The 19,658-nt window shown below is 46.4% G+C and overlaps 2 protein-coding genes across 2 annotated transcripts in view; both read right to left on the bottom strand.

Moving 5' to 3' along the window:
• LOC114871619 (reticulocalbin-2) overlaps positions 1–19,658 on the bottom strand; it is a 69,610-nt gene that overhangs the window by 16,005 nt on the left and 33,947 nt on the right. The gene's annotated exons all lie outside the window — the stretch shown is intronic.
• Positions 1,888–3,231, bottom strand: LOC114871590. The gene has a single exon (XM_029177693.2). It carries the CDS (start codon positions 3,229–3,231, stop codon positions 1,888–1,890), a length of 1,344 nt encoding a protein of 447 aa, XP_029033526.1.

The following is a 19,658-nucleotide window of genomic DNA, read 5'->3' as shown; positions in this document are numbered from 1 at the left end:
AAAGAAGAGAGAGAAAGGCGAATGATACTCAGGGGATGATGAGAATTTCCGTTGAGGGGGTAGGTGGGGTTCTTCCTAGTTTTATAAGGGATACAACTACTCTCGAGTTCGTGGTTGCTTCGTGTTATTTATCTTTATGGACCTCGGGCAGAGGGTAAGTACACTTACACCGACGGTTGTGAGGGGGAGGTTAAGGGGCGAAGTTAAGCCGAAACGAGGGCGGTAAGAGATTGTTTGTCGTATTGGCTGCGGTTTCCACGGGCTTAACGTTACCCGTTTAGGGGATTTCTCGCTACTCTTTTTTCCTCCACGGACTCGGATACCTCTCCGGATAGTCCTTGGAGAGCCTTCCATTTTCAACGTTCGATTCAACAAGTCGATTTGCCAGCAATATTTCTTCGAAAGAGTTGTTACTCTTAAAAATGAAGAAACAAAACTTTTCCAAATAACCAACGAAACCGGACAAGGTAGAAATCTTTTTCGAGGTATTCTTCACGGATACTCTTTTTATTTATTAACAACGATATTCCGGATGCATACAGTGCATATGTACAGAATGATATTTACATCGAATCGATACAACGTGACGTCGTGATAAATAATCCTTAAAAAATAAAACAAGATCCTTATATCTAACAAGATGATGATGATGAATCATTTACACCGTGCACATTGATAGAACTAGAACAATGAATCCGTTATTAAATAACGTGAAAATTTCGTGCAGACTACCGTCGAGAATATTTCCCTTTCTCGAATATATACACACTACTGTTAATTTATTGCTGTACAGAATACTGTAGTATTTTATCCTATCTCTTATACGATTTATTCCACTCGTCGCAGCTCGTGTCCCTTTTCGGCAATTAAATTAAAATTCGACAAATTCCAAGATTGTTAACCAAAGCAAAATAGAAGGAAGGAAGCGAGCGAAGAGAGTGTCGAAACAAGCAAACGTTAAAAGCAGGAACGGAAGCGGTGATAAGTCAAGCAATTCCGTGCAATATTAAGCCACTCTGTGCAGCCAGGTTAACCCTATGTTAAGCCGTACGTCGCGAGGGTGCGGGGGTGTAGAGAGCTAGGGGATGGCACGGAGGTCGCGTGTATTTAAAACGCGAATGCGCGCCAGCCGATTCACTGTTTGAAGTTAAATGGAGTGTAAATGGCAGATAACAAACCGGCACTGTTTCCGATTACGGCATTCATTGTTTCCTACCATTATGCGCGCTCCGACGGTTTGTGTGTTAGCCCTGCTACGGTTTACGATCTATTTATTGCTCTACCCACCCTTCTTCCACCCCTTACCACACCAACATCCCAGCGAGTACCATTTTAGCCCCACCTGAATATCTACCCCCTTCGTTTTCACCTGCGCGCTTTGATTCGATTCATTTTTCTCACGAACAAAATTAAGAATTTAAAGGGATACTTAAGCAACCCGCGACACTTCTAAAGTTATCGAATTATTTACAAATTTTTCCTACCTAATATTGACTAGAGAGGGAATATCACCTTATCCAGAGACAAGGTTCTCCTAGTTTAAAGCTTACAGCAATTACTGTCTTATCGTACACGTATACCAGGTAAATGTCGATTAATCTCGTTAATACGGAGCTGGATTAATTGGGAGTTTTCAAAGTGTTAAAAAAGACGTGCAAAAGTTCGTGGACATTTAATAACGAGGAGCTAGCTGATAGAATAGGTAACGATGATTATCCTGTGTATGGAACTACGTATGGTTAACGGGATGATAGCATAAAAAATTGGAAGAGCTTGGTGTCCCCGTCTGAAAAATTTCAATCTAAATCCAACCAATGAATTTCTCCATTATTCAAAAGAATAGCTACTACTAGTAAGCACCGGATCTTCCGTCGACGATTTCCGTCGTCACTTGCTGTGAACCGTTGTCGCTCGTCTCTTCACTTCAACCTGATCCACGATCGCGTCGCTCTCTTTATCCTGATGAGCAGTCATGTGCCTGGTCAGATGATGCCTCTCCCGGAAGCTCTCGTCGCAGACGGGACACCTCAGTTTCTCCTCCCTCCTCCTCCTAGCAGCCTCACCGGTATTCTCGTTCTTATGATGGGATCTCATATGATAAACCAGATCGGACGTCATCCGGAAGGACAGGTTGCACTTGGCGCATACGTTCTGCGCAGGCAGAGTGAGAGCGGCGAAGGAAGGCGGTAAAAGACCGGCCACTCCTGCGGCCGTCGCTAAAAATCGGGGCCTGCTGAGCGCCTCTGCCATAGGCGGAAATACGGAAATGGGATTGTACGGGATGTTAGGGTAAACCGGTGGTAGGTCCGGTCGAAAGGTAGGTATCTTTGGACTGGGTACTTTGGGCGGTTGAGCGATCTGCGGTATTTTCAAGTTCTCCAGTAAGCCAGGCTGACTGCTTTCTGGGCTGACCAGGAAGGGATATGCCATTTTGGCGGGAAAGGGCGCGTATTTGTAGCCGGGGGCGGCGGTTAGAGGAACTACAGGCGGACTGACGCTGCTCTGATAGCTGGTGCGATCGTCGGGTGATATGGACGACCTGGGCGAGGTCTGACCATCGTCGCTGAAGCCGTTTCTCGGAGCTGTTAGGCTCACTTTCGTGAACGCGCTTCGAGACTCGCCGTGTCTGTCCGCCTGACAGGGGATACCCGTGTCGTAGACCTTGTTGCAAGCTAGATTTTGTTCAATACCCTCGGGACAGGTGGTCAGTATCGATTGGTGAGGCCCGAAGGTAGGCGGACTGGGTGATTTCTGAAGACGACTCCCAGAAACGTATCTCCTGACGTCGTTTTCGGGAGACAGACCCGGCAGGGTCGGTGTCAGTGTCCTTGGAGAAATATACGGAGGACTCAATGAATTTTCTGTACAATGTATCATCCTCCTTCTGTCGGATACCACAGCGTCGTTGTCGTAGTTCTTGATGGTCAGATTCTGAGGCAGTCGATCAGCGTCCAAGACGCTTTCCGTTGCGATGTCTTCTCGCGGACGATCCTGCTTCCGGTTGGAGATCATCCTCATCTTCTCGCTCTGACGACGCGCCAGGTTTTCGTCCGGCGCGACCAGGAAGGCGACGTCGAAGGAACGTTTATTAGCGCGTTGAAGAGGATAGGAAGCATCGGTGGTGGCGTCGCTGATGGACGACGGACTGGACGAGGTTAACGCCGTGGTGGCGGTCGTCGAGGTCGCGGGGGCGGCACGGTCGATGCCACCCGTGCGATCTTCCATTGTCATCCTGCTCGTTCCGGATGATCGACCTGCGACAATGAAGGCCGCTGGTCAATTTAACTGACTTCACGGCTAATGATGGATGTGTGAATCGCGCCTGGTACAGCCGGACCAGGTGTCACCTCTGTGTTCTCTAACAGGGGGAATTTGGGTCAATGAGATTCGACGTTTGAGCGATTGGTCGATCGGAATTTATGCTCGTTTGAAATTTAACACGATGATTGTCACAATGAAAATGAAGATGTATGGCAAGATAAAATGACAACTTTTATGAATAAAAATATATACAGCTTCGTGACAATCACTGGGCCAAATGTTCAACGAAACACACTTTTAAAATAAAAAAATAATAGAAAATGAAAATCTGCTTACCGGACCACGCGTCCAAGAGAAAATCCTTCCGCCTGTCACTGCTCGTGCTTCAAGGGTGTCACGCTTTCACCCTGTCCGGGTGCAGTTAGTCCTCGAGCTGAGACATCGACGTTCGCACTTCCATTTCAATTTCATCCCGTTCATTAACAAAACATCGCCAGTTTCAAACACTAACAGTTATCACTGAATAAGACACAGGAGACGAACAAGGGTACAGCGCGTATCGGCGGACCACGTTAAAATGAGGGAACCGAACGCGCATCCCCTGTATTTAGGGGTAGAATCTCGTTGAGGGTAGCTCGTAGTGGCAGGTGGAGGCGCGACGAGGGTGGGCACCGTCCAATGGCAACGTTTCCAGGGTTAGGCGAGGGTGGAGCGTACGAACGGGGTGAACATATTCGGTCGTCGGGACGCGTCTGCTAGTTCCATCCAGACCACGCCTACATATTTCAGGTTCGACACATGTGCCCAGCATCGTCTTTGTCGTCGACTCTTTCCTCTTCTGCCCTCTCCGGGTTGCGCCAACGCAGAAACTCCTGTCGGAGGGAGGGAGGTTTTGAAGGGTGGCGCGGGAGCTGAGCAGAGCTGTAATTCAGCCTGACAAACGATCTTGAATATTTTTAACGCCCGCACACCAGGCTCCTCTTTTTTTTTTTTTATGCTCGGCCTCCTGGATATTGGACGTTCGGCAGACTCGTCGAATCCGTTGATGGACCTCCAACGATTCCCGATTATCCTGCCAATGATCGTTCGGTGAAACCGTTTTCCATTTCAAGCGAGAATATCTCTTTTCTTCTTGAGAAAATATCTGTCTCCTTGCTGTTTCGTGGAAAATTTGTGAAACCGGAGAATCGATGACGTTTAAATAACTTCGTTAATATCCAAATTTGTTTTTAATATTCATTTTAATTATTTATGACCATCTTACGGGACACCTCGCTGGCGAAGAGAAATGGAGCGTATGAAATGGACCAAGCTGGACAGAAGGTAGCAGCAGAGCCACGAGGGATCATCATTTTACGGATTATCTTCCTGACGAATCCTCCTCGTTTCTCAGTATTTTGATAAATATCCCTCTAGTTGACATACGGCTCTTTCGAAAGCGTTCCTTCGCGATAACGAGCATCGTTTCAAAAAATGATCACGTTTCACGGACATGTATTTTCGATATTTTTTGTGGTGTTTGGTCGAGAACAGATATGGTAGCAGTAAAAGGAAGCAGAACGAAGCTGGAATTATCATGCGGCAGAAATGGTTTCTAATACACCGTGGAAAAAAGCCGAAGGAAAAAGTCTGGCCAGCTCGCAGAGCCAATAGGCGATCAATCATAAGCTGGTGATCCATTTTGCTGGGCATGTGAGAGCCGTCGACTTCTTACGCGATTCCCGAGATTCCCGTGAACTCTATCGGGAACGCCTAGAGGTTAAAGGACATTAACTTCTTGATTGAGTCGGCAAAAAGTTGTAATGAGTTTTCGATTCGACTCGGCGACCCCAATTCGCGATATACCAACGATCCAGCGTGTTCGTATCAATGTATTCCCTCTGATTGCTTCCACTCGCGATTATTTAACAAAGAAAATTAAAAGATACAACGCGGTGGTTGAGTATACTTCCCCTTGCAGCGATAAATCGTTTAGCAGCGAAGCGGACGATAGCGAACGCAACCGTCTAATCCTAATTCATGGTCGTAAAGTTGATGGAGTCGTTTCGTGAACGTAACGCGTGACACGCGTCTCTCTGCAGGACGTCTAGAAACGTTTCTGTATCTTCTGGCTACCATTCCTGGCTTATGAACCATATTTATTGCCGATCTGTCCCTGCACACTCGCGATCGTCCATCTCTAATTCCATTTTATGCCTCGCTGCTAACTATGATTAACTGTACTCCAGAAACTGGATTGAAAATTCGAATTTCCAAATAATTCCCGATTGAAAGAAAGACGGAAAGGGTAAAGAATCAGGGTCGTGAGAATCGTCTAGGTGTAATTTCACTGGCATCTATCCTCGTTGTTCTTCGAATCGGCCAGAAAGGGCAGTCCTCAATTCGTCCGAGTTAAACGAGCAGAGGGTCGCACCTCGACCGGCACGTGGCTGACACGCGTGGGCTGTTAACACTGACACCGAGTCCTACGATAGGGCTGTTAACAGCGGCGACCGAAAAGGGACACCTTGCAGAAACGTTTCCACCCCGATCGGCTCGCGCAATCCTCTCAAATGCCTTGAATTATGGAGATGATTTTTGAAATTTCAGCCGTCGCTCTTTTGCCTGATCCATTTCACCGAAAAACCATAATAGTCTGTTGCACTTTCTGCACAATATCTTAGGATATAAATACTTTCCGGTTGGCTGGTGCTAAAGGTTCGGGGAGCAAACGGGAAACCGCTTCTGCTGAGTCTGTTCGGTGATAAATATGCAGCCGATGCAGTTGATGAGAGGAGGTCGTTTATCAATCACCCATTAACACGGACCCAGCGCGCCGTGCAGCTTTGCCGGCTCCGTCGAAAACCTGCTCGCTTCTGCCTCCATATTTCACGGAATCATCGTGATTCTCTTCCGCCGTGCTTCCCAGCCGCAGTCGATTTTCCATTAAAATCCGACCTGCACATTGGTCGCATGCATACCCCTCTCGCTTCGAGGAAATATCCCATGGAAACAAGCTCTATGGGCCGATGGCGTGACAGAAACTTTGAGCAAGGATTTCATTTGAAAACTTTAAATCGAAAAACGAGACTATACTCGAAGCTTTTCACCCATGGAATTCTCCATTTTTTCAAGCGCTTAGCTCGAGGAAACTGTGCGATGTTTCTCGAGTCGCTGACAAATTGAACGTGTGATGAGTTCAGAGGATTCTTGAAATAACTGGGCGTGATGTACGCGGCTGGCGAAGAAGGGAAAAGGTGGCCGACGAGCGGCAGAGATTTAGATTTTACGGCCGCTTGAGCAATTCCTTGACTTATAACCGGCACCATGCATACCAAGTGAGCTATCAAATGTTCTCGACTCTTTCGAGTGTCTTAATTCCATCAGCCATCCTTTGAAATATATTCGAAGAGTTCGATGTACATGAAATTTTTAAATCCTTTTTCTTCATCCTTGTTTCCAGCCATTTTGATTACCCTTTCCTCTGGTGTCCATATTTAAGACCGTGACCACCGTTAAGATCATCGTAGCATAACTCCGCGCCGGCTGCCTCTCTCATGCATATTCCTCCGGTTTAACAAACACTCCGTGGAGATGCGAGCAAGAGGAAGAGAGAAGGGTCGAGGCGGAAATACGGAGAAACAGAGGGATGGAGAGAGAGAGAGAGGCTCGGCACGCACTCACCGGCATACGGGGTTGCTTTACGAGCGGACAACTAAGGTATGCTCTCGGTTTCACCCCCTGCTCCACCGGTATAATCGTGCTGTTCGTAACGTGGCCGGCGCTGCAACGGGCCAGAGGTTTTATACCCTTGTTTCTCTGTCGTACCTCGGTGCATCCACCGTGACCTCGAGTACGTCGCAACTGCTACCCTCGCGGAATACACACTGCGATATAAACTTTCGGAACCTGGCCAGACATTCACCGCCTCGGTTCCTTCTTCTCTTTTTCCTTTCAGTTTCGTCTTTTCATCGAGAAACTTTCTCTAACCCAAAGACTTTTGAAGAGAGGGATGATTTTTGGAATACTCGATTAAAAGATATCGAAATTGGATATCTTGCGCGTATGCTGGAAATATGTTCGAAAGAGATGGAAATAAAGATCGCTCGAGGTGAATCGTAGGAGCCCAGGTGTCCCTGTCGATTTCCTCGCGACTCGGGAATCAGGACTCGGACAAATTACACGCGGGACAGACTTAATCTAGCCTCGTTTCTCCAGGGAACACCGAAAGAGAATCAAAGTCACATCTGTGACGTCGAGAACGACGCGACGGTCGTCCTGGGTCTTTTCGCTCGCAAGATTGATGACGCTCGCCACGCTTTCTCACCACGCTTTCTCAGTCTTCTCTTTTCCCCGGCGCACAGTTGTCGGCTGACCGAAGGAGAAAGGAAGACGCGATTTCTCCGTGCAAATTAGACGTCTCCGTTTCAACGGAGCTAGCTGACAAATGTCCCCGTGACATCGATCTTGGAACAATCTTTGTCACACTCACCTGTCCGTGCACAACGAAATATCGTCGTTTTAACATTCTACAAAGAATCTGTGGACCAGGAACAATTATTCCAAGTCTTCGTTAAAAGAAAACTTTGCAGGATTATAATTTTCTTAAGCGTGGAAATCGCGATTCCCGTTTTTCGAACTCTTTTCCAAGGTGCTTTTCGCGGAAAGGAAATTCTGCAAGGATTGTAAGTTTCTCAGCATTCGTCAACGTCGAATTTAAAGGGCGTTATAAGAGGTTGAAAGTCGAGGTTCATTTAAGAAGCGGTAGTTGCGCGGCCGCGTCACCGATACGGTCTCAGTTGGCGCGTCAGGAAGCGAATACTCGAAGAGGGAAGGCTCGAGGGTTCGCGGCAGGGTCTCCGTGTCGTCCATCATTCGTCGGAACGACGAAACGCTCGGTAGGTTCGGGTTTTCAGAGCAGAGGAGATCTGCATAGCGAGTCGGCATCTCGGGACGAGCGAGCTAAGTGCGGGATTATGCAAAGCAGCGGCCATACAGTATAAAAATACGGAGCGACTCCGCGCCATCTTTTCCGGACCATTCTAATAACTCCCTCCCATCTACCTTTCTACGGCCCTCTACCTACCACGTTCCCCTGACTCTCTACGGGCTACAGACACGACCAAGGGGGAGAATCTCAGATTCACCCCTATTCCAAGATTTTGCCAAATATTATCGTAAAACCGTCGACCAGACCGTGGCCACAAGTACTTGTTTGCCTTTATACCAACTACTTGATCCTTGATACTTCGAACACCTTTTACTCAGTGTTTCTCGTTTCGTCTCGGATTCATTAAACGAACGTTAAGGGTGAGCTCTTAAGAGCGCGTTACGCTTCAGCTCGATGCCAGTCATCTCGATGATTAATGGCCGATGGATATTTACGCGTGCCATTAATTTGGACCACTTCCCTCGCATCGTAATTCATAAACATTCCAACTATCACGCTTTACTTTGTAATAATTGCTATTCCGACGCGTCGACACGGTCTGACCATAATGCACTTATACTACTTGTAAGTAGTATACCAACCGAAACATCTACCTACTAACGCGAATCGATCCGACGTTAAAATCCAGGGGGTCGCGTACGTTCGCCAGCGGTTGGTCGCTTAAATTTCGAAACTTCTCACCTAGGCGACTCACGTTTTCCGCGAGCGAGCGAGGCGCGAGATAGCGGCGGCCGATAGCGGCTGGTTGGAAGTCGCATTAATTTCCCTCGGTCGACTCCGTTGCTGTGTGCCACGGGGAAACGGGTGTGTATGGTTCCATCGTGGGCTGTCGGTGAGGTTGGTAACGGCACGCAGAAACGTTTCCCTACCGGGCGTTTAGGTAAGGTATTCACGTAACACATAAGCAACCGCCACGCGCCCAGCCCACCGTGTGCACAGAGATAAGAGCCGATGCCGGCATCTTAGCTGGCACTTCGAATAGAATTAAATTCCCCGGAGCAACCGTGCCACCGAGTCGATATCGTTCCCCGGATGATATCAACAAGGTAAGAGGAAGGGAAACTTCTACCGGTTCAACGCTGGAAAAGCGAACTCGTGTCGAAATTCCAATTTCAGATTTCGCGAGATTCACATTCGTACTTGATAATTGTCGAGAAGAATGCAGCATATACGAGGATTTTCGACTTTGCAGAGATATAATTTATATAGAACGTGTCTGCAATATGGAACACGAAAAAAGCAGGCGACATATTCTCGTAAGCACGCGTATACGTAGGACATATGGTGGTTGGCACGGGTGCTTGGCCCCCATGCTAGGACTTGCAGAGACTTCTAAGGGCAGGGTTCAGCCCTTGGATCAGCCAGGCCCACCCCCACCCTGAGAGTCCTCATGAGTTTTCAATGAGATTAGCGGCCCATCTGTGCGCGGACCGACCCCATCGTCATCATCGAGCACGGACAATGCTAGTCAACCTGCTCACTGCCCTGTACACTCTCCATGGGGGTCTCCTATGCTTCCTGCCTTGCACTTGCCGCACAAACTCATCCCTCCTACATCGCTCTCGCGATGGTTAGAGAAAGTACCAGGTTTTTAGGACGCCCTCATCATATGGTCGCATTTAAAGTTGCCGACGACCGCAATGCTTATGGGAATCGATGGATACCATAGACCGATCGAATCATTTTCATTTCAGAACACTTAATAATTATACAATTATTTTCTATAAGAAGATAGTTATATGGATTGGGGAGAAATAATAATTTTTCCGAAGATTTGTATAAATTTTTATAGAGAGGGAATATGGAAATTGGTGATTTTGTTCCTGTTCGTTTATGGGGTTTTAAATGAAGAAATAAAACGAAGGTCTGGATTTCGAAAGTAGCAGGAAAACATTGTGGAAAGCCACAAAAGTTGACCGATTAAAGAGCGAAACGGTATCGATCCCTCCGCGTGGGGTACGATACTTCGGCCACGGGGGTTTCGTATTTGGGTCCATGGTGGCCCATATGGAGCCTGCCGAGCGCATATGTTGCGACAACGCCGCTAACGACCTGCCTTCGGTCCTTCGTAATGTTAAACTGCGGTTCGATTCTCACCCCATGAAACTAAATAACCATTCGATTGTCATTGGTAAATGGGTAATCAGGAGCGCATCATCTCGGATCAGTCTGTTGCAGGTACACGAACATATTCTACTTGCGGAAACAGACACCGCACTTTATATCAATTTTATTTTACCAACAAGTAGAAAGAAATTTCCTAAATTATTTAATATTGAATATAAAATATTAAGGGTACGAAAAGTTTCCATCATCCAGGTATTGATAGAGTGTTAAATAAAAATGTGGGTCGTTAAAAAATAAAAAAAGGAAGATGAGTCGATGATTTTTCGATCGCAGATCAGTAAATCAGGATCACGAAAATCCCTTAAATACTTTGGCCAAGGGAAACCCCGCAACGGTTCCGCCCTCCTTACTTTTTTTTCGTCAACCTGCAAGACTAAACGAGTTACGTATTACAGTGGAAGGGGGTTGCCGAAGGGTCGAACAAGCAGTACTCAATACCAGGTTGTATGTTCTGGCCGTGCCATCTGGCACGCTATTATACGAGTATTTTAATTTAATTAACTCGCCGCATCGATCGATATTATCGGCGCTTCCCTGGGATTAAGCTTGTACGCGGACCACCGACGAATTCGAATCTGCCGTTTAATTAGGATTTCGGTCAGCAACGCGAGCAACAGATTTTATGGAAACGAACCAACCTACGCTCTCCTATGGATATACATACAATGGATCGATCGTGTCACTTGCTTTTTCGTTCATCCCCTATGACACGGTTTGATTTTTCATCCGCGGAAACATGTGTTCCATGGTGTTTTTTTCATTCGTTCAAGTTTTGTTATAAAACCAAACGAGTGTAGGACTCGTTAGATCGAATTTCATTATCATCCTAATGGGTTCATGAATTTTTCAGTATCTTGCTCAAGATTTTTGGACATTTTCCATCGGTTACGAAATCAAGATGGTAACTCGACATTCGGGAAGTAGCCTGCACTCGACTCTCCAGTCCCGACGGAGACACTCTCAGGATATTCCCGTATTTACAACATATTTGCGGCAGCGCGAACACAGCTCTTTGTCATAGCCGAGTGATTTTCGGGTCGGCAATGGCCCCGTTCAAGAGAGCCAGTGCGCCATTGTACCATAGCGGGGTCATTGTGATCGACTCTACCCTCATCCATACTGCACACTGCACTTCCCCTACTCGTGCATCTGTCCTCAATCAGCGGCCTACGAAAATGGGATATATACGTCCCGTTTGCTGTGAAACTATTGACCATCGAAAGGATCTTCAGAGTACATCGTTTCGAATTTTACGCAAATCTTGAATGAAAATTTCAAAATGAACACGAAACCTTTGGTTCGTATCTTGTAAAAATATTTACAGAAACGAATAAAAAATTGTATATTAAAGAAAAAGCAATAAATGCATAAAATAGAAGGCAATGGTTGGTATCGTTCACCTGTCATGGATGTTACTTTTATGAAGAAGGAAAAATGAAGTCGAAGGGGTTGAAAAGTGACGAGAATCACGGGTGACAGGATACGCTTGGCTCTTGGTTCTCGGGACAAAAACAACCCCGTCGATCGGCGTACATGGGATAGAGACGGGGTGAAGGGGCGCTCGCGAAAGAATGGGACGCACTTAACTCGGGGCTGCTTAAACAGTTGTTTGATCGGTATTATACATTAGCATGTGGCTGGTGCCACTATTTATTAGTGGTACGGTGTCGGAAGAAGCGCTTTACAAGAGGCATACGGTGTACCCTGTTAAATCTACGAAATTCATGGCAAGAAAATAGATAGAAACTCGAGCAGATTCTCGAATAAGAGGTATCTCTTAAGAATCTATCCGAGCACGATCGCTTTTGTCGTTTTCGGTAGAAGAGATAGATAGAGAGAGAGGGCAAGGGAGACGTAGGTATAATATTCCGGATATTAAATCGCTTTTAAATCGGCTTAGCGTTAACTAGTGGCACTTTAAGCTGCCCGGTGAAATGATTATCAGGGCTTCCCACTCCGTCGACCCGGCTAGCTGTTATCGCCCGTTGATTAATTGTTATGCAATATGACGTCACACACGCCCGCCTACCCGGATTAGAATCCCGCGGTGGAGCGTCACGGTGACTGCCACGATCTCTCCTCTCACCCTCTCTCACTCCACCCTCTAGTATCCTCTAACCATCTTCCTCGTTCATCGTTAAACCGTCTCTATCTGTTACCGTTTCTCCTGCACGGCAACCGGAGTTGCATAGAAGCGAGAGAGGGAAGCAGCTCCGAAGCGAAGTTTCCGGCTAATCCTACGAATTTGAGCCAACCGAACATAGGACGCTGATGAATATTGATACAAACTTGGCGGACCACGAATCCACCCGCCCCGTTGTCTGCCTGATCTTCTTCCACTTCCTTGAACTGAGAAACGCAAGGTGTCGCGTGAATGCAACATCTACGCTGCAGGAAAGATGCAGCTGCGGTTGCACCCCCTTCGATCGTCTTGCACGCAGAAGCGAACGAGCCTGTCGAAAGGGTAGCTCGAAGGAAATCGTTGCTTAGCATTCGGTAAATCGAAACGCAAGAGTAATTGCAACTTTATCTGGTCGATGTTAAAAAGAAGAAGACAGAGTTCGATGGTTAGTGGAGGATGTCGTAAGCGGGCTCCATTATTCTCCTAAATAAAAGAAACCATAAATCGCGAGTGTACAGAGCCGTGGAGGAGACTGCACGGTGTGCCTCCATTATATCTTTCGCGATGAACGGTGCCCTTCTTCGTCGGCCATTATGCCGCGGAGATAGTAAGGAAGGAGCCACCCCTTTATCTCGCCAGGCTCCATGGTGAGAGTAACGTCCGGAAATCAAGGGTTAATTCCTTGGCGTCGTAAAGCATTTTATCTGGCCCCCCGATACCGCCTGCCACGGGTAACGTTAAAATATGGTCGATACACCGTCAAAGAGGCGAAGGAATTTTCTTTTATTAAAATTCTTGAATTTTATATTCGTGAGAACAGAACCAGCCGGAATGTAAAGGAAATAGTTGAAAGTCCTTTGGGGTCTGTACAAATGGCGAACAGACCAACAGTGGGAGGTTGCGGACCTTCAACACCTGATCCCTACTAAAGATTGTATCTGGAAAATTGGATTCGGTGTCAGGGTGACCGGTGAAACGTATAAGCAGCTCGTAAAATACTTTTTAGCGCACCGTCGCCTTCGCATCGCGGGATTATGCTTTGTGGACAGATAAGAATCCGAAATCTGGATCGGTGAAGCCGTTCGTACGGCATTTATTTCCCCTCGCGGCGAATCAAAACGATTAACGATCATCCCCTAACACCATAGACGAGAGAATATTCAATCTTTACGAAACGATCTTTCTGCTTCGATCAAGTTCCGACGGGGAGCGTTAAAAGTCTGACCAGTTTTTGGTTACCGTCGTAAAAAGCAGAGGAAAGGGAGGGAGTCTTTGTAGCTAGAAACGAGCGAAATATCGTCTCGAAAGTCATTCTTTTCCGTGGCAATAGGAGTCAATTCGGGTCACCGAATTGCCTTATTGAGGAACGGGCCGCAGGGACCTTCAACGTCTCAGATGGAACGCAAAATTGAGTTACGACGACGCCATCGTCGTTGCAATAAGCGGCACGAGAAAGGTGGCTGTTATCGTTCCCTGTCTTCGATTCGCAGGATATTTTATGTCACGCGAATGGCAACGAAATAAAATTTCTTAAAAAATTATATTTCTTCCCTATCCAAGATTTTCTATTCAATAATTTTGAAAATGAAAAATTTATAAATTCGCCATGGAACGTTGGATGATACGAAGCGAAACTGAGAACCTGTACGAACACGTTGGCCGATAAAATGCTGTCGGGACAGCAGGGTGGCTCTCGATGACGTAAAAAAGTGCCCGGGGGATGGTCGGCTGGAAAAATGGGGAGACACGGGAATAAGGCGTAGACGTTTATTCGGTCGGACAGCAGCCGAGTGACCGAGTCAAGTCGAACGTACAGCTTGGTCACACTTGGTTTGATCTAATAAAATGGCAAGACTTCTCTATCCTTCTGCAATTTTCCCGCGCGAATGTGTACTCCGTTTCGTGCGATACCCTGAGGTCAAAGGAGCTTCGGAAGCTCTTCGATTTATCTGATTTTTCACGGTAGCAATTCTTTCGTCAATTATTTTTATCTCGCTACTCGAAATAAGCTTCCAGTTGTCTGGTAGAAAAATCGCAGAAGTTCGTAACGACGTCGGGTCGAGGGAAATTTTTTCCTGCTGCTTCGTCAGGGTGCCGTGTCCGATATAATCCGCAAGTTGATCAGATTAAACCGTTGCACAGAGGGCGAGCAGGAGGTAGCCGCGAGGGTGTGGCGGTTCGCTAGAAACCACCCACCCATCCTCGTCCTCGAGAGCCGCAACCATTACCGTCGCGTCGGAATCGCGACGCGAGCACCGTGTCGTCGGATGAAAGAGGCTCAAACTCATCGTGCCGTAAAATAACATTGTCCCGTCCATGGTACAACGAAGAACCGACGGGATGAAAAAGAGAAGCCGTTGCACGGGACGAAAGCTCTCGAGAGGGGTTTCTTTATTTTCTTCGCCGAACTCGATCTACTTACGTTAAGTAGCACCGGGCGTTTCGCGACGGGGAATCTTCTTTAATACACAATTAATATTTTAGCTTAATTATTGAAAATATAAGATCTAAACGAAATTCTTTGTTAAAAATTGTTCAACCTCCATGGGGGTGTACGAGAGGTTAAGAATAACGTAAAGGGGTGTATCAAGAAAATTTCTGTTTTACTCTACTGAAACGACGAGGGTGGCGGAAGTAGTGGAGCGAAAGACAGGGGTCGTGGTGGGAACAGGGGGTGGAGATTACGGGAGGACAAGCAATATTAAGCGGCCAGGAACAAAAAGACGATCCAGCACGCCGGATTAGCCGCGATGCACCGCGTTGTCCCGTGAAATTGATACGCGAGTTGCTTTTTAACGGGGAAACACCCGGGCTAGCAGGGATCCTCGAAAGCGTGCTACCCTGGAAATATTCGACGCGATTTAGATAACACACCGGCCCGTTACAAAAGCAGCGATTTGCACTTGTCTTTCACCAACCAACCAACGGGCAGCTAACGAGGAAAGACTAAAAATAATTAGATCGTCGATCACTCGAGGAAAGACGTTCATTCGTCCTGGCTTGTTTTTATCTTTCGACCATTGTTTGAAAATTCTTCAACAACACGTATCTATCGTCTGCTTGTTTCCTACTCTCGGCACGTAGCGTGGTTTATCTGAATATTAGTATAATAAAAAGAAAAAAAAAAAAGAAACGAACGAGTTGCGAGTGCGCTCATATCGGTCGCGTGGGAAACATTATTCTCGACCAAGTACGATCCCTATCACTGCGAGCCGATTGCACGAGCATAATTCTCTTTCCTACGCAAAAATATCCGCGACGTTGCTTTATCAAAGGGAATTTATTTAATTATTCTTTGAAGAAAAATTTCCGTCGAAGCAAGAATTGAAAGAAACATTGCATCAAATACGATCACAGAGTGGCCCTATGGGAATATTATTTCTAACGTTCACCCTCGATCACTTCACCCTTCTTCAATTCGACTAATTCCACGATTAGAGTACAGCCGACGTGTTTAATATTATCAAAGAAATTCACGAATCATCGGAACATCGAGAATCGCAGGTGTATGCCAAAGAGAAGAACGTTCGAAAAGCGATGAAGCTTTGTTCGATGAAACGTGCGAGGGGAAAGAACTGGCACGTTATTTCGATTGGGAGACGCATATATTTTCATATCCGAACGAATAGCACGGGAATATTGTAATTTGCATCGGAGACGGTGGAAAGAAGTAAGTCTTGGACGAGGCAAAGAACGAAGTGGGGGTGGTGAAAAGCATTGAAATCGGTGGAGTATGCAAACGAGCAGGGTCGATGCGTTCCAAATCTTTTAGATCTGTACGAATAACTGGCAAGTGGCGAGCCAGTCGTTTTCGAAACTGAGAAGAACTAAAATGAAGATCCATTCTCGAAAATATGAATGATTTCGAGACTCGATCGTCGCAAAGCTGATGTTCACAATTTTCCCTCACCTGTTGCAATTTTTTCGAAAAAGACAAAGAAGGATCTTTAGTTAACAATTAAATTTATAAATAATGTAAGATGATAAATCGATGCTGGAAGAATCAGAAAATCGTCAATCGAGTCGAAACGGAATCCATTATCGAGACGATGCTCGCAAGCCTCGTTTCCTCGAACGTTCATAGCATTATCAGTCGTTTCGCGATAGTGGAAACGAACGATTTATGCTCGCGTTTGATGCCGTAACGATCTGAACGCGCGTTACACGTCACGGTGAGCTGGAGAAAAATCGGCAAATTCAATAAAGGGTGAATAATGCCACGCGGTGGTGTCGGCGAACGAGCACCCTGCGTTCAAGCATCGTTTCCCGATGGAAAAACGAAATGCACACACCGTTTTCAATTTATCTTACAAGTATCTATTACCGTACCATTTTCAATTTCATTTTCGAGCAATTTAATTAGCCGAGGCTCTTGATCGAAAGCTGAACTATGATGAAAAAAATTCAGAAGCAACGCGATCGTATTTTTATGCCCGTTCGGTTTAGAATGGTTACAGCAAACGAATGCACCGAATGCATTCGCGGAGCCGATGCACTCGTTCACCGGACGCGGTGCATCGTCGATCGTCGTTACGTTCGATCGGTGTCTCGCGGCGGAGAACGGAGCGGAGCGGAACAGAGCAGAACGGAGCGGGCTGATAAATCCGTGCTACGTTGTTGCCGCAATAAATCAATTATAATATTTCACGGTTCGGTTCGGCTATCGATTAGCGGCAATAAATGTTCCCGAACTTTCGAAGCCTAAGCACAAACGCGCGAAATGAATGCATCGAACGTGACGATCAGCGCGGACCGGATATGTGGTCCATCGTCGTTCCGTTCCGTTCCGTTTCGTTCCGTTCGATCGGCTCGAAACGAACAGAGGAATTTCAGCCGAGGCGTCTGATAAATCCTACGCGCATCGTTCCCGCGATAAATCAATTATAATATTCCACGGTTCGCTTGGGGTATCGGTTATTAGTAAAACCCGTCGCCGTTGCGGAAGGCGGCCATATATTCACGGCCGAGTGTTTCTCTCGATTACAAATTTCGCGTTTTCCTCTCGGCCGAGGTGAACGTCCCCTTTTCCCAAGCGATACTATTTTTCCTCACCTTTCTTTAAGGATCCACCCTTTAGCGGAAACGAAGGATCACGCGGTTAACTCGTTCGTTTCCGAGACAACGAGCCGGCGTGGCTCGATCAACGTGCAAAGGGGAATTATTCTTTCGACCGTACGATCGCCATCCAACGGCACCGTGCTCGTCCCGGGCAAGGGTTGATAATAAATTCAGATTTAGGGGTGCGCGCAATCTGTGATTCAGCACCATTAAGCAGAGGATCCAACGAAGGACGGGCCGCGTACTTTCTCCTAACTTGGCACGTTCGCGAGCTACCAGCTCTTTAAATCCTCCAAGAGGTAAAAGAGATCAGTTTGGCGGCTAAAGAGTTCCGCCCTGTCCAATCCCTTATCATGCACGATTTTACGAGGTTCGCGCGAGAACCGTGATAAGTAATTCCAGTCGTGTTAAAGATTCACTTACATTTGTAAGTTCAAACGATGAAAATGATTTCTAATATCGATCTCGTTATTTTCTAAATAATTCTTTTCAGGAGAGTATTGGAAATTTTTTTTATGCCTAACCATATAACTGACGGAAAAAGTAAGACGTATGCAGGGATATCCTTGCATACCGAATCAGCTTAGCAACCTGATCGTAAAGCACGCGATATAAAATCTACTCTAGTGCCTTAGAAACAGAATGCCGAACGAGCACGCTTTATGGGTAATCGAAACAAGTTTTTAACTGTCTAGAATTCTGCTTCATTCCGGTACATAAAGTCCCAGGGAACGAGAAGAGATGTATGTACAACGATTATGATTAATTCTTTTCCAATGTTCTCTCTGTCAACCCTTTCTAGGCTCGAATGAATTTTTCAATATATTCTCCTGTTTTGCTGTGGAACGCTTGTTTTCTAACAAGGGAACAACAGCGATAATGAATGCGAAATCAGGACGAGAAAAAGAAGGTTTCTCGGAGAGGCTTGATTTATATCGGCTCGATATTTTCCGCAGGTCTCAGTGTTTCTTAATTCGAGGTTTCTCCGTGCACTCGCCGCGGAGGTAATTCGATTTCCTGGCGAATCGGTTGGAAGTAAATCAGGGGTACAGTCCCCGGTGAAATTCAATCCGAAGTATTGTCATAATTTTCCCAAGATGCATCGCACAACGGAAAGGATTCCTTAATCTCGAATTCGTGGAAGAAACAATGTTTCAGGATTAATCATTTGAAATCTCTCAGACGATTTGTGAATCGAATCCAGCTCTGTACATTGGCAGATTTTTGGGGAAGGTAGGGTGGGCCAATCGGATTCGCCGCAAATACCGTGGCCGCATGTGCTCGGGGATGTTCGACGAGGAAAGGACGGCCGAAATCTTCGACACGACAGCTCGAAATACGGCTTGTAAGCTTTCTTTTTTTACACTCGGTCAGCCATATTCCCGAGAAGGAGCAGAATCGAGTGGGAAGATATCGATACCACGAGGCTACCTCGTGCAAAGCAGCCTCGAGCTGCGGACTGCTGATAACAAAAAGGTCGGGAGAGCCGTTTCGCTTCAACCAAAGGTCCTTCTTGTACCGCGAAGAATCATCCAACAATACGACACCATAGAAATCAAAGAAAAGTTTAACTTCAGAAATCTGATTATGAATTTACTTGAAATTCCTCGTGTTTCAAGATTCTATGCTCGGTTAACGATCAATCAGAAGAAGAACGCTTGGCAACGTACGCTCTTCTTTCGTCGGTCTTTAGTATTCCGGTGCGAGGTGATCATCGGGAAACGATTTGACCAACTTTAACGGATCCACACGAGTTATCCTTGTCTGTCCCTTCGTGCGAGAGGAGCGTCGAACGGTATAGCTTTAGCCTTAGGTGCTCCTTCGCAAATCCGTCTGGCTGTCGCGTGGGCCACCAGCTGAATACAAATTCCCAATTTGTCCAGGCATATCGACTGGGCACTCAAGAGCGTGACACAAATGCCAGATGCAATCAGCAGCAGCCTTCGAGCCGCGCAGAAAGTGCAATCCTCTTCTTAATCCTTCATCGACAGCCGCTGAGATACGTTAAGAAAATCTGGACCTCTTCTCGTCCGGAAATGCAACAAACGGTCGCTACTTTTCTTTCAGTATCCTGTGGTTCTTTCGTTCTCGAAACAATGACACGGTACGATCCTTGGAAGGCAGATGCAAAGTTGAAAAGAAAAGAAACCCGATATCACG

This window comes from Osmia bicornis, chromosome 6 (assembly GCF_907164935.1).
Source record: "Osmia bicornis bicornis chromosome 6, iOsmBic2.1, whole genome shotgun sequence".
In the NCBI taxonomy this organism is placed as follows: Eukaryota; Metazoa; Arthropoda; class Insecta; order Hymenoptera; family Megachilidae; genus Osmia; species Osmia bicornis.
This window is presented reverse-complemented; position numbering and strand designations above follow the sequence as displayed.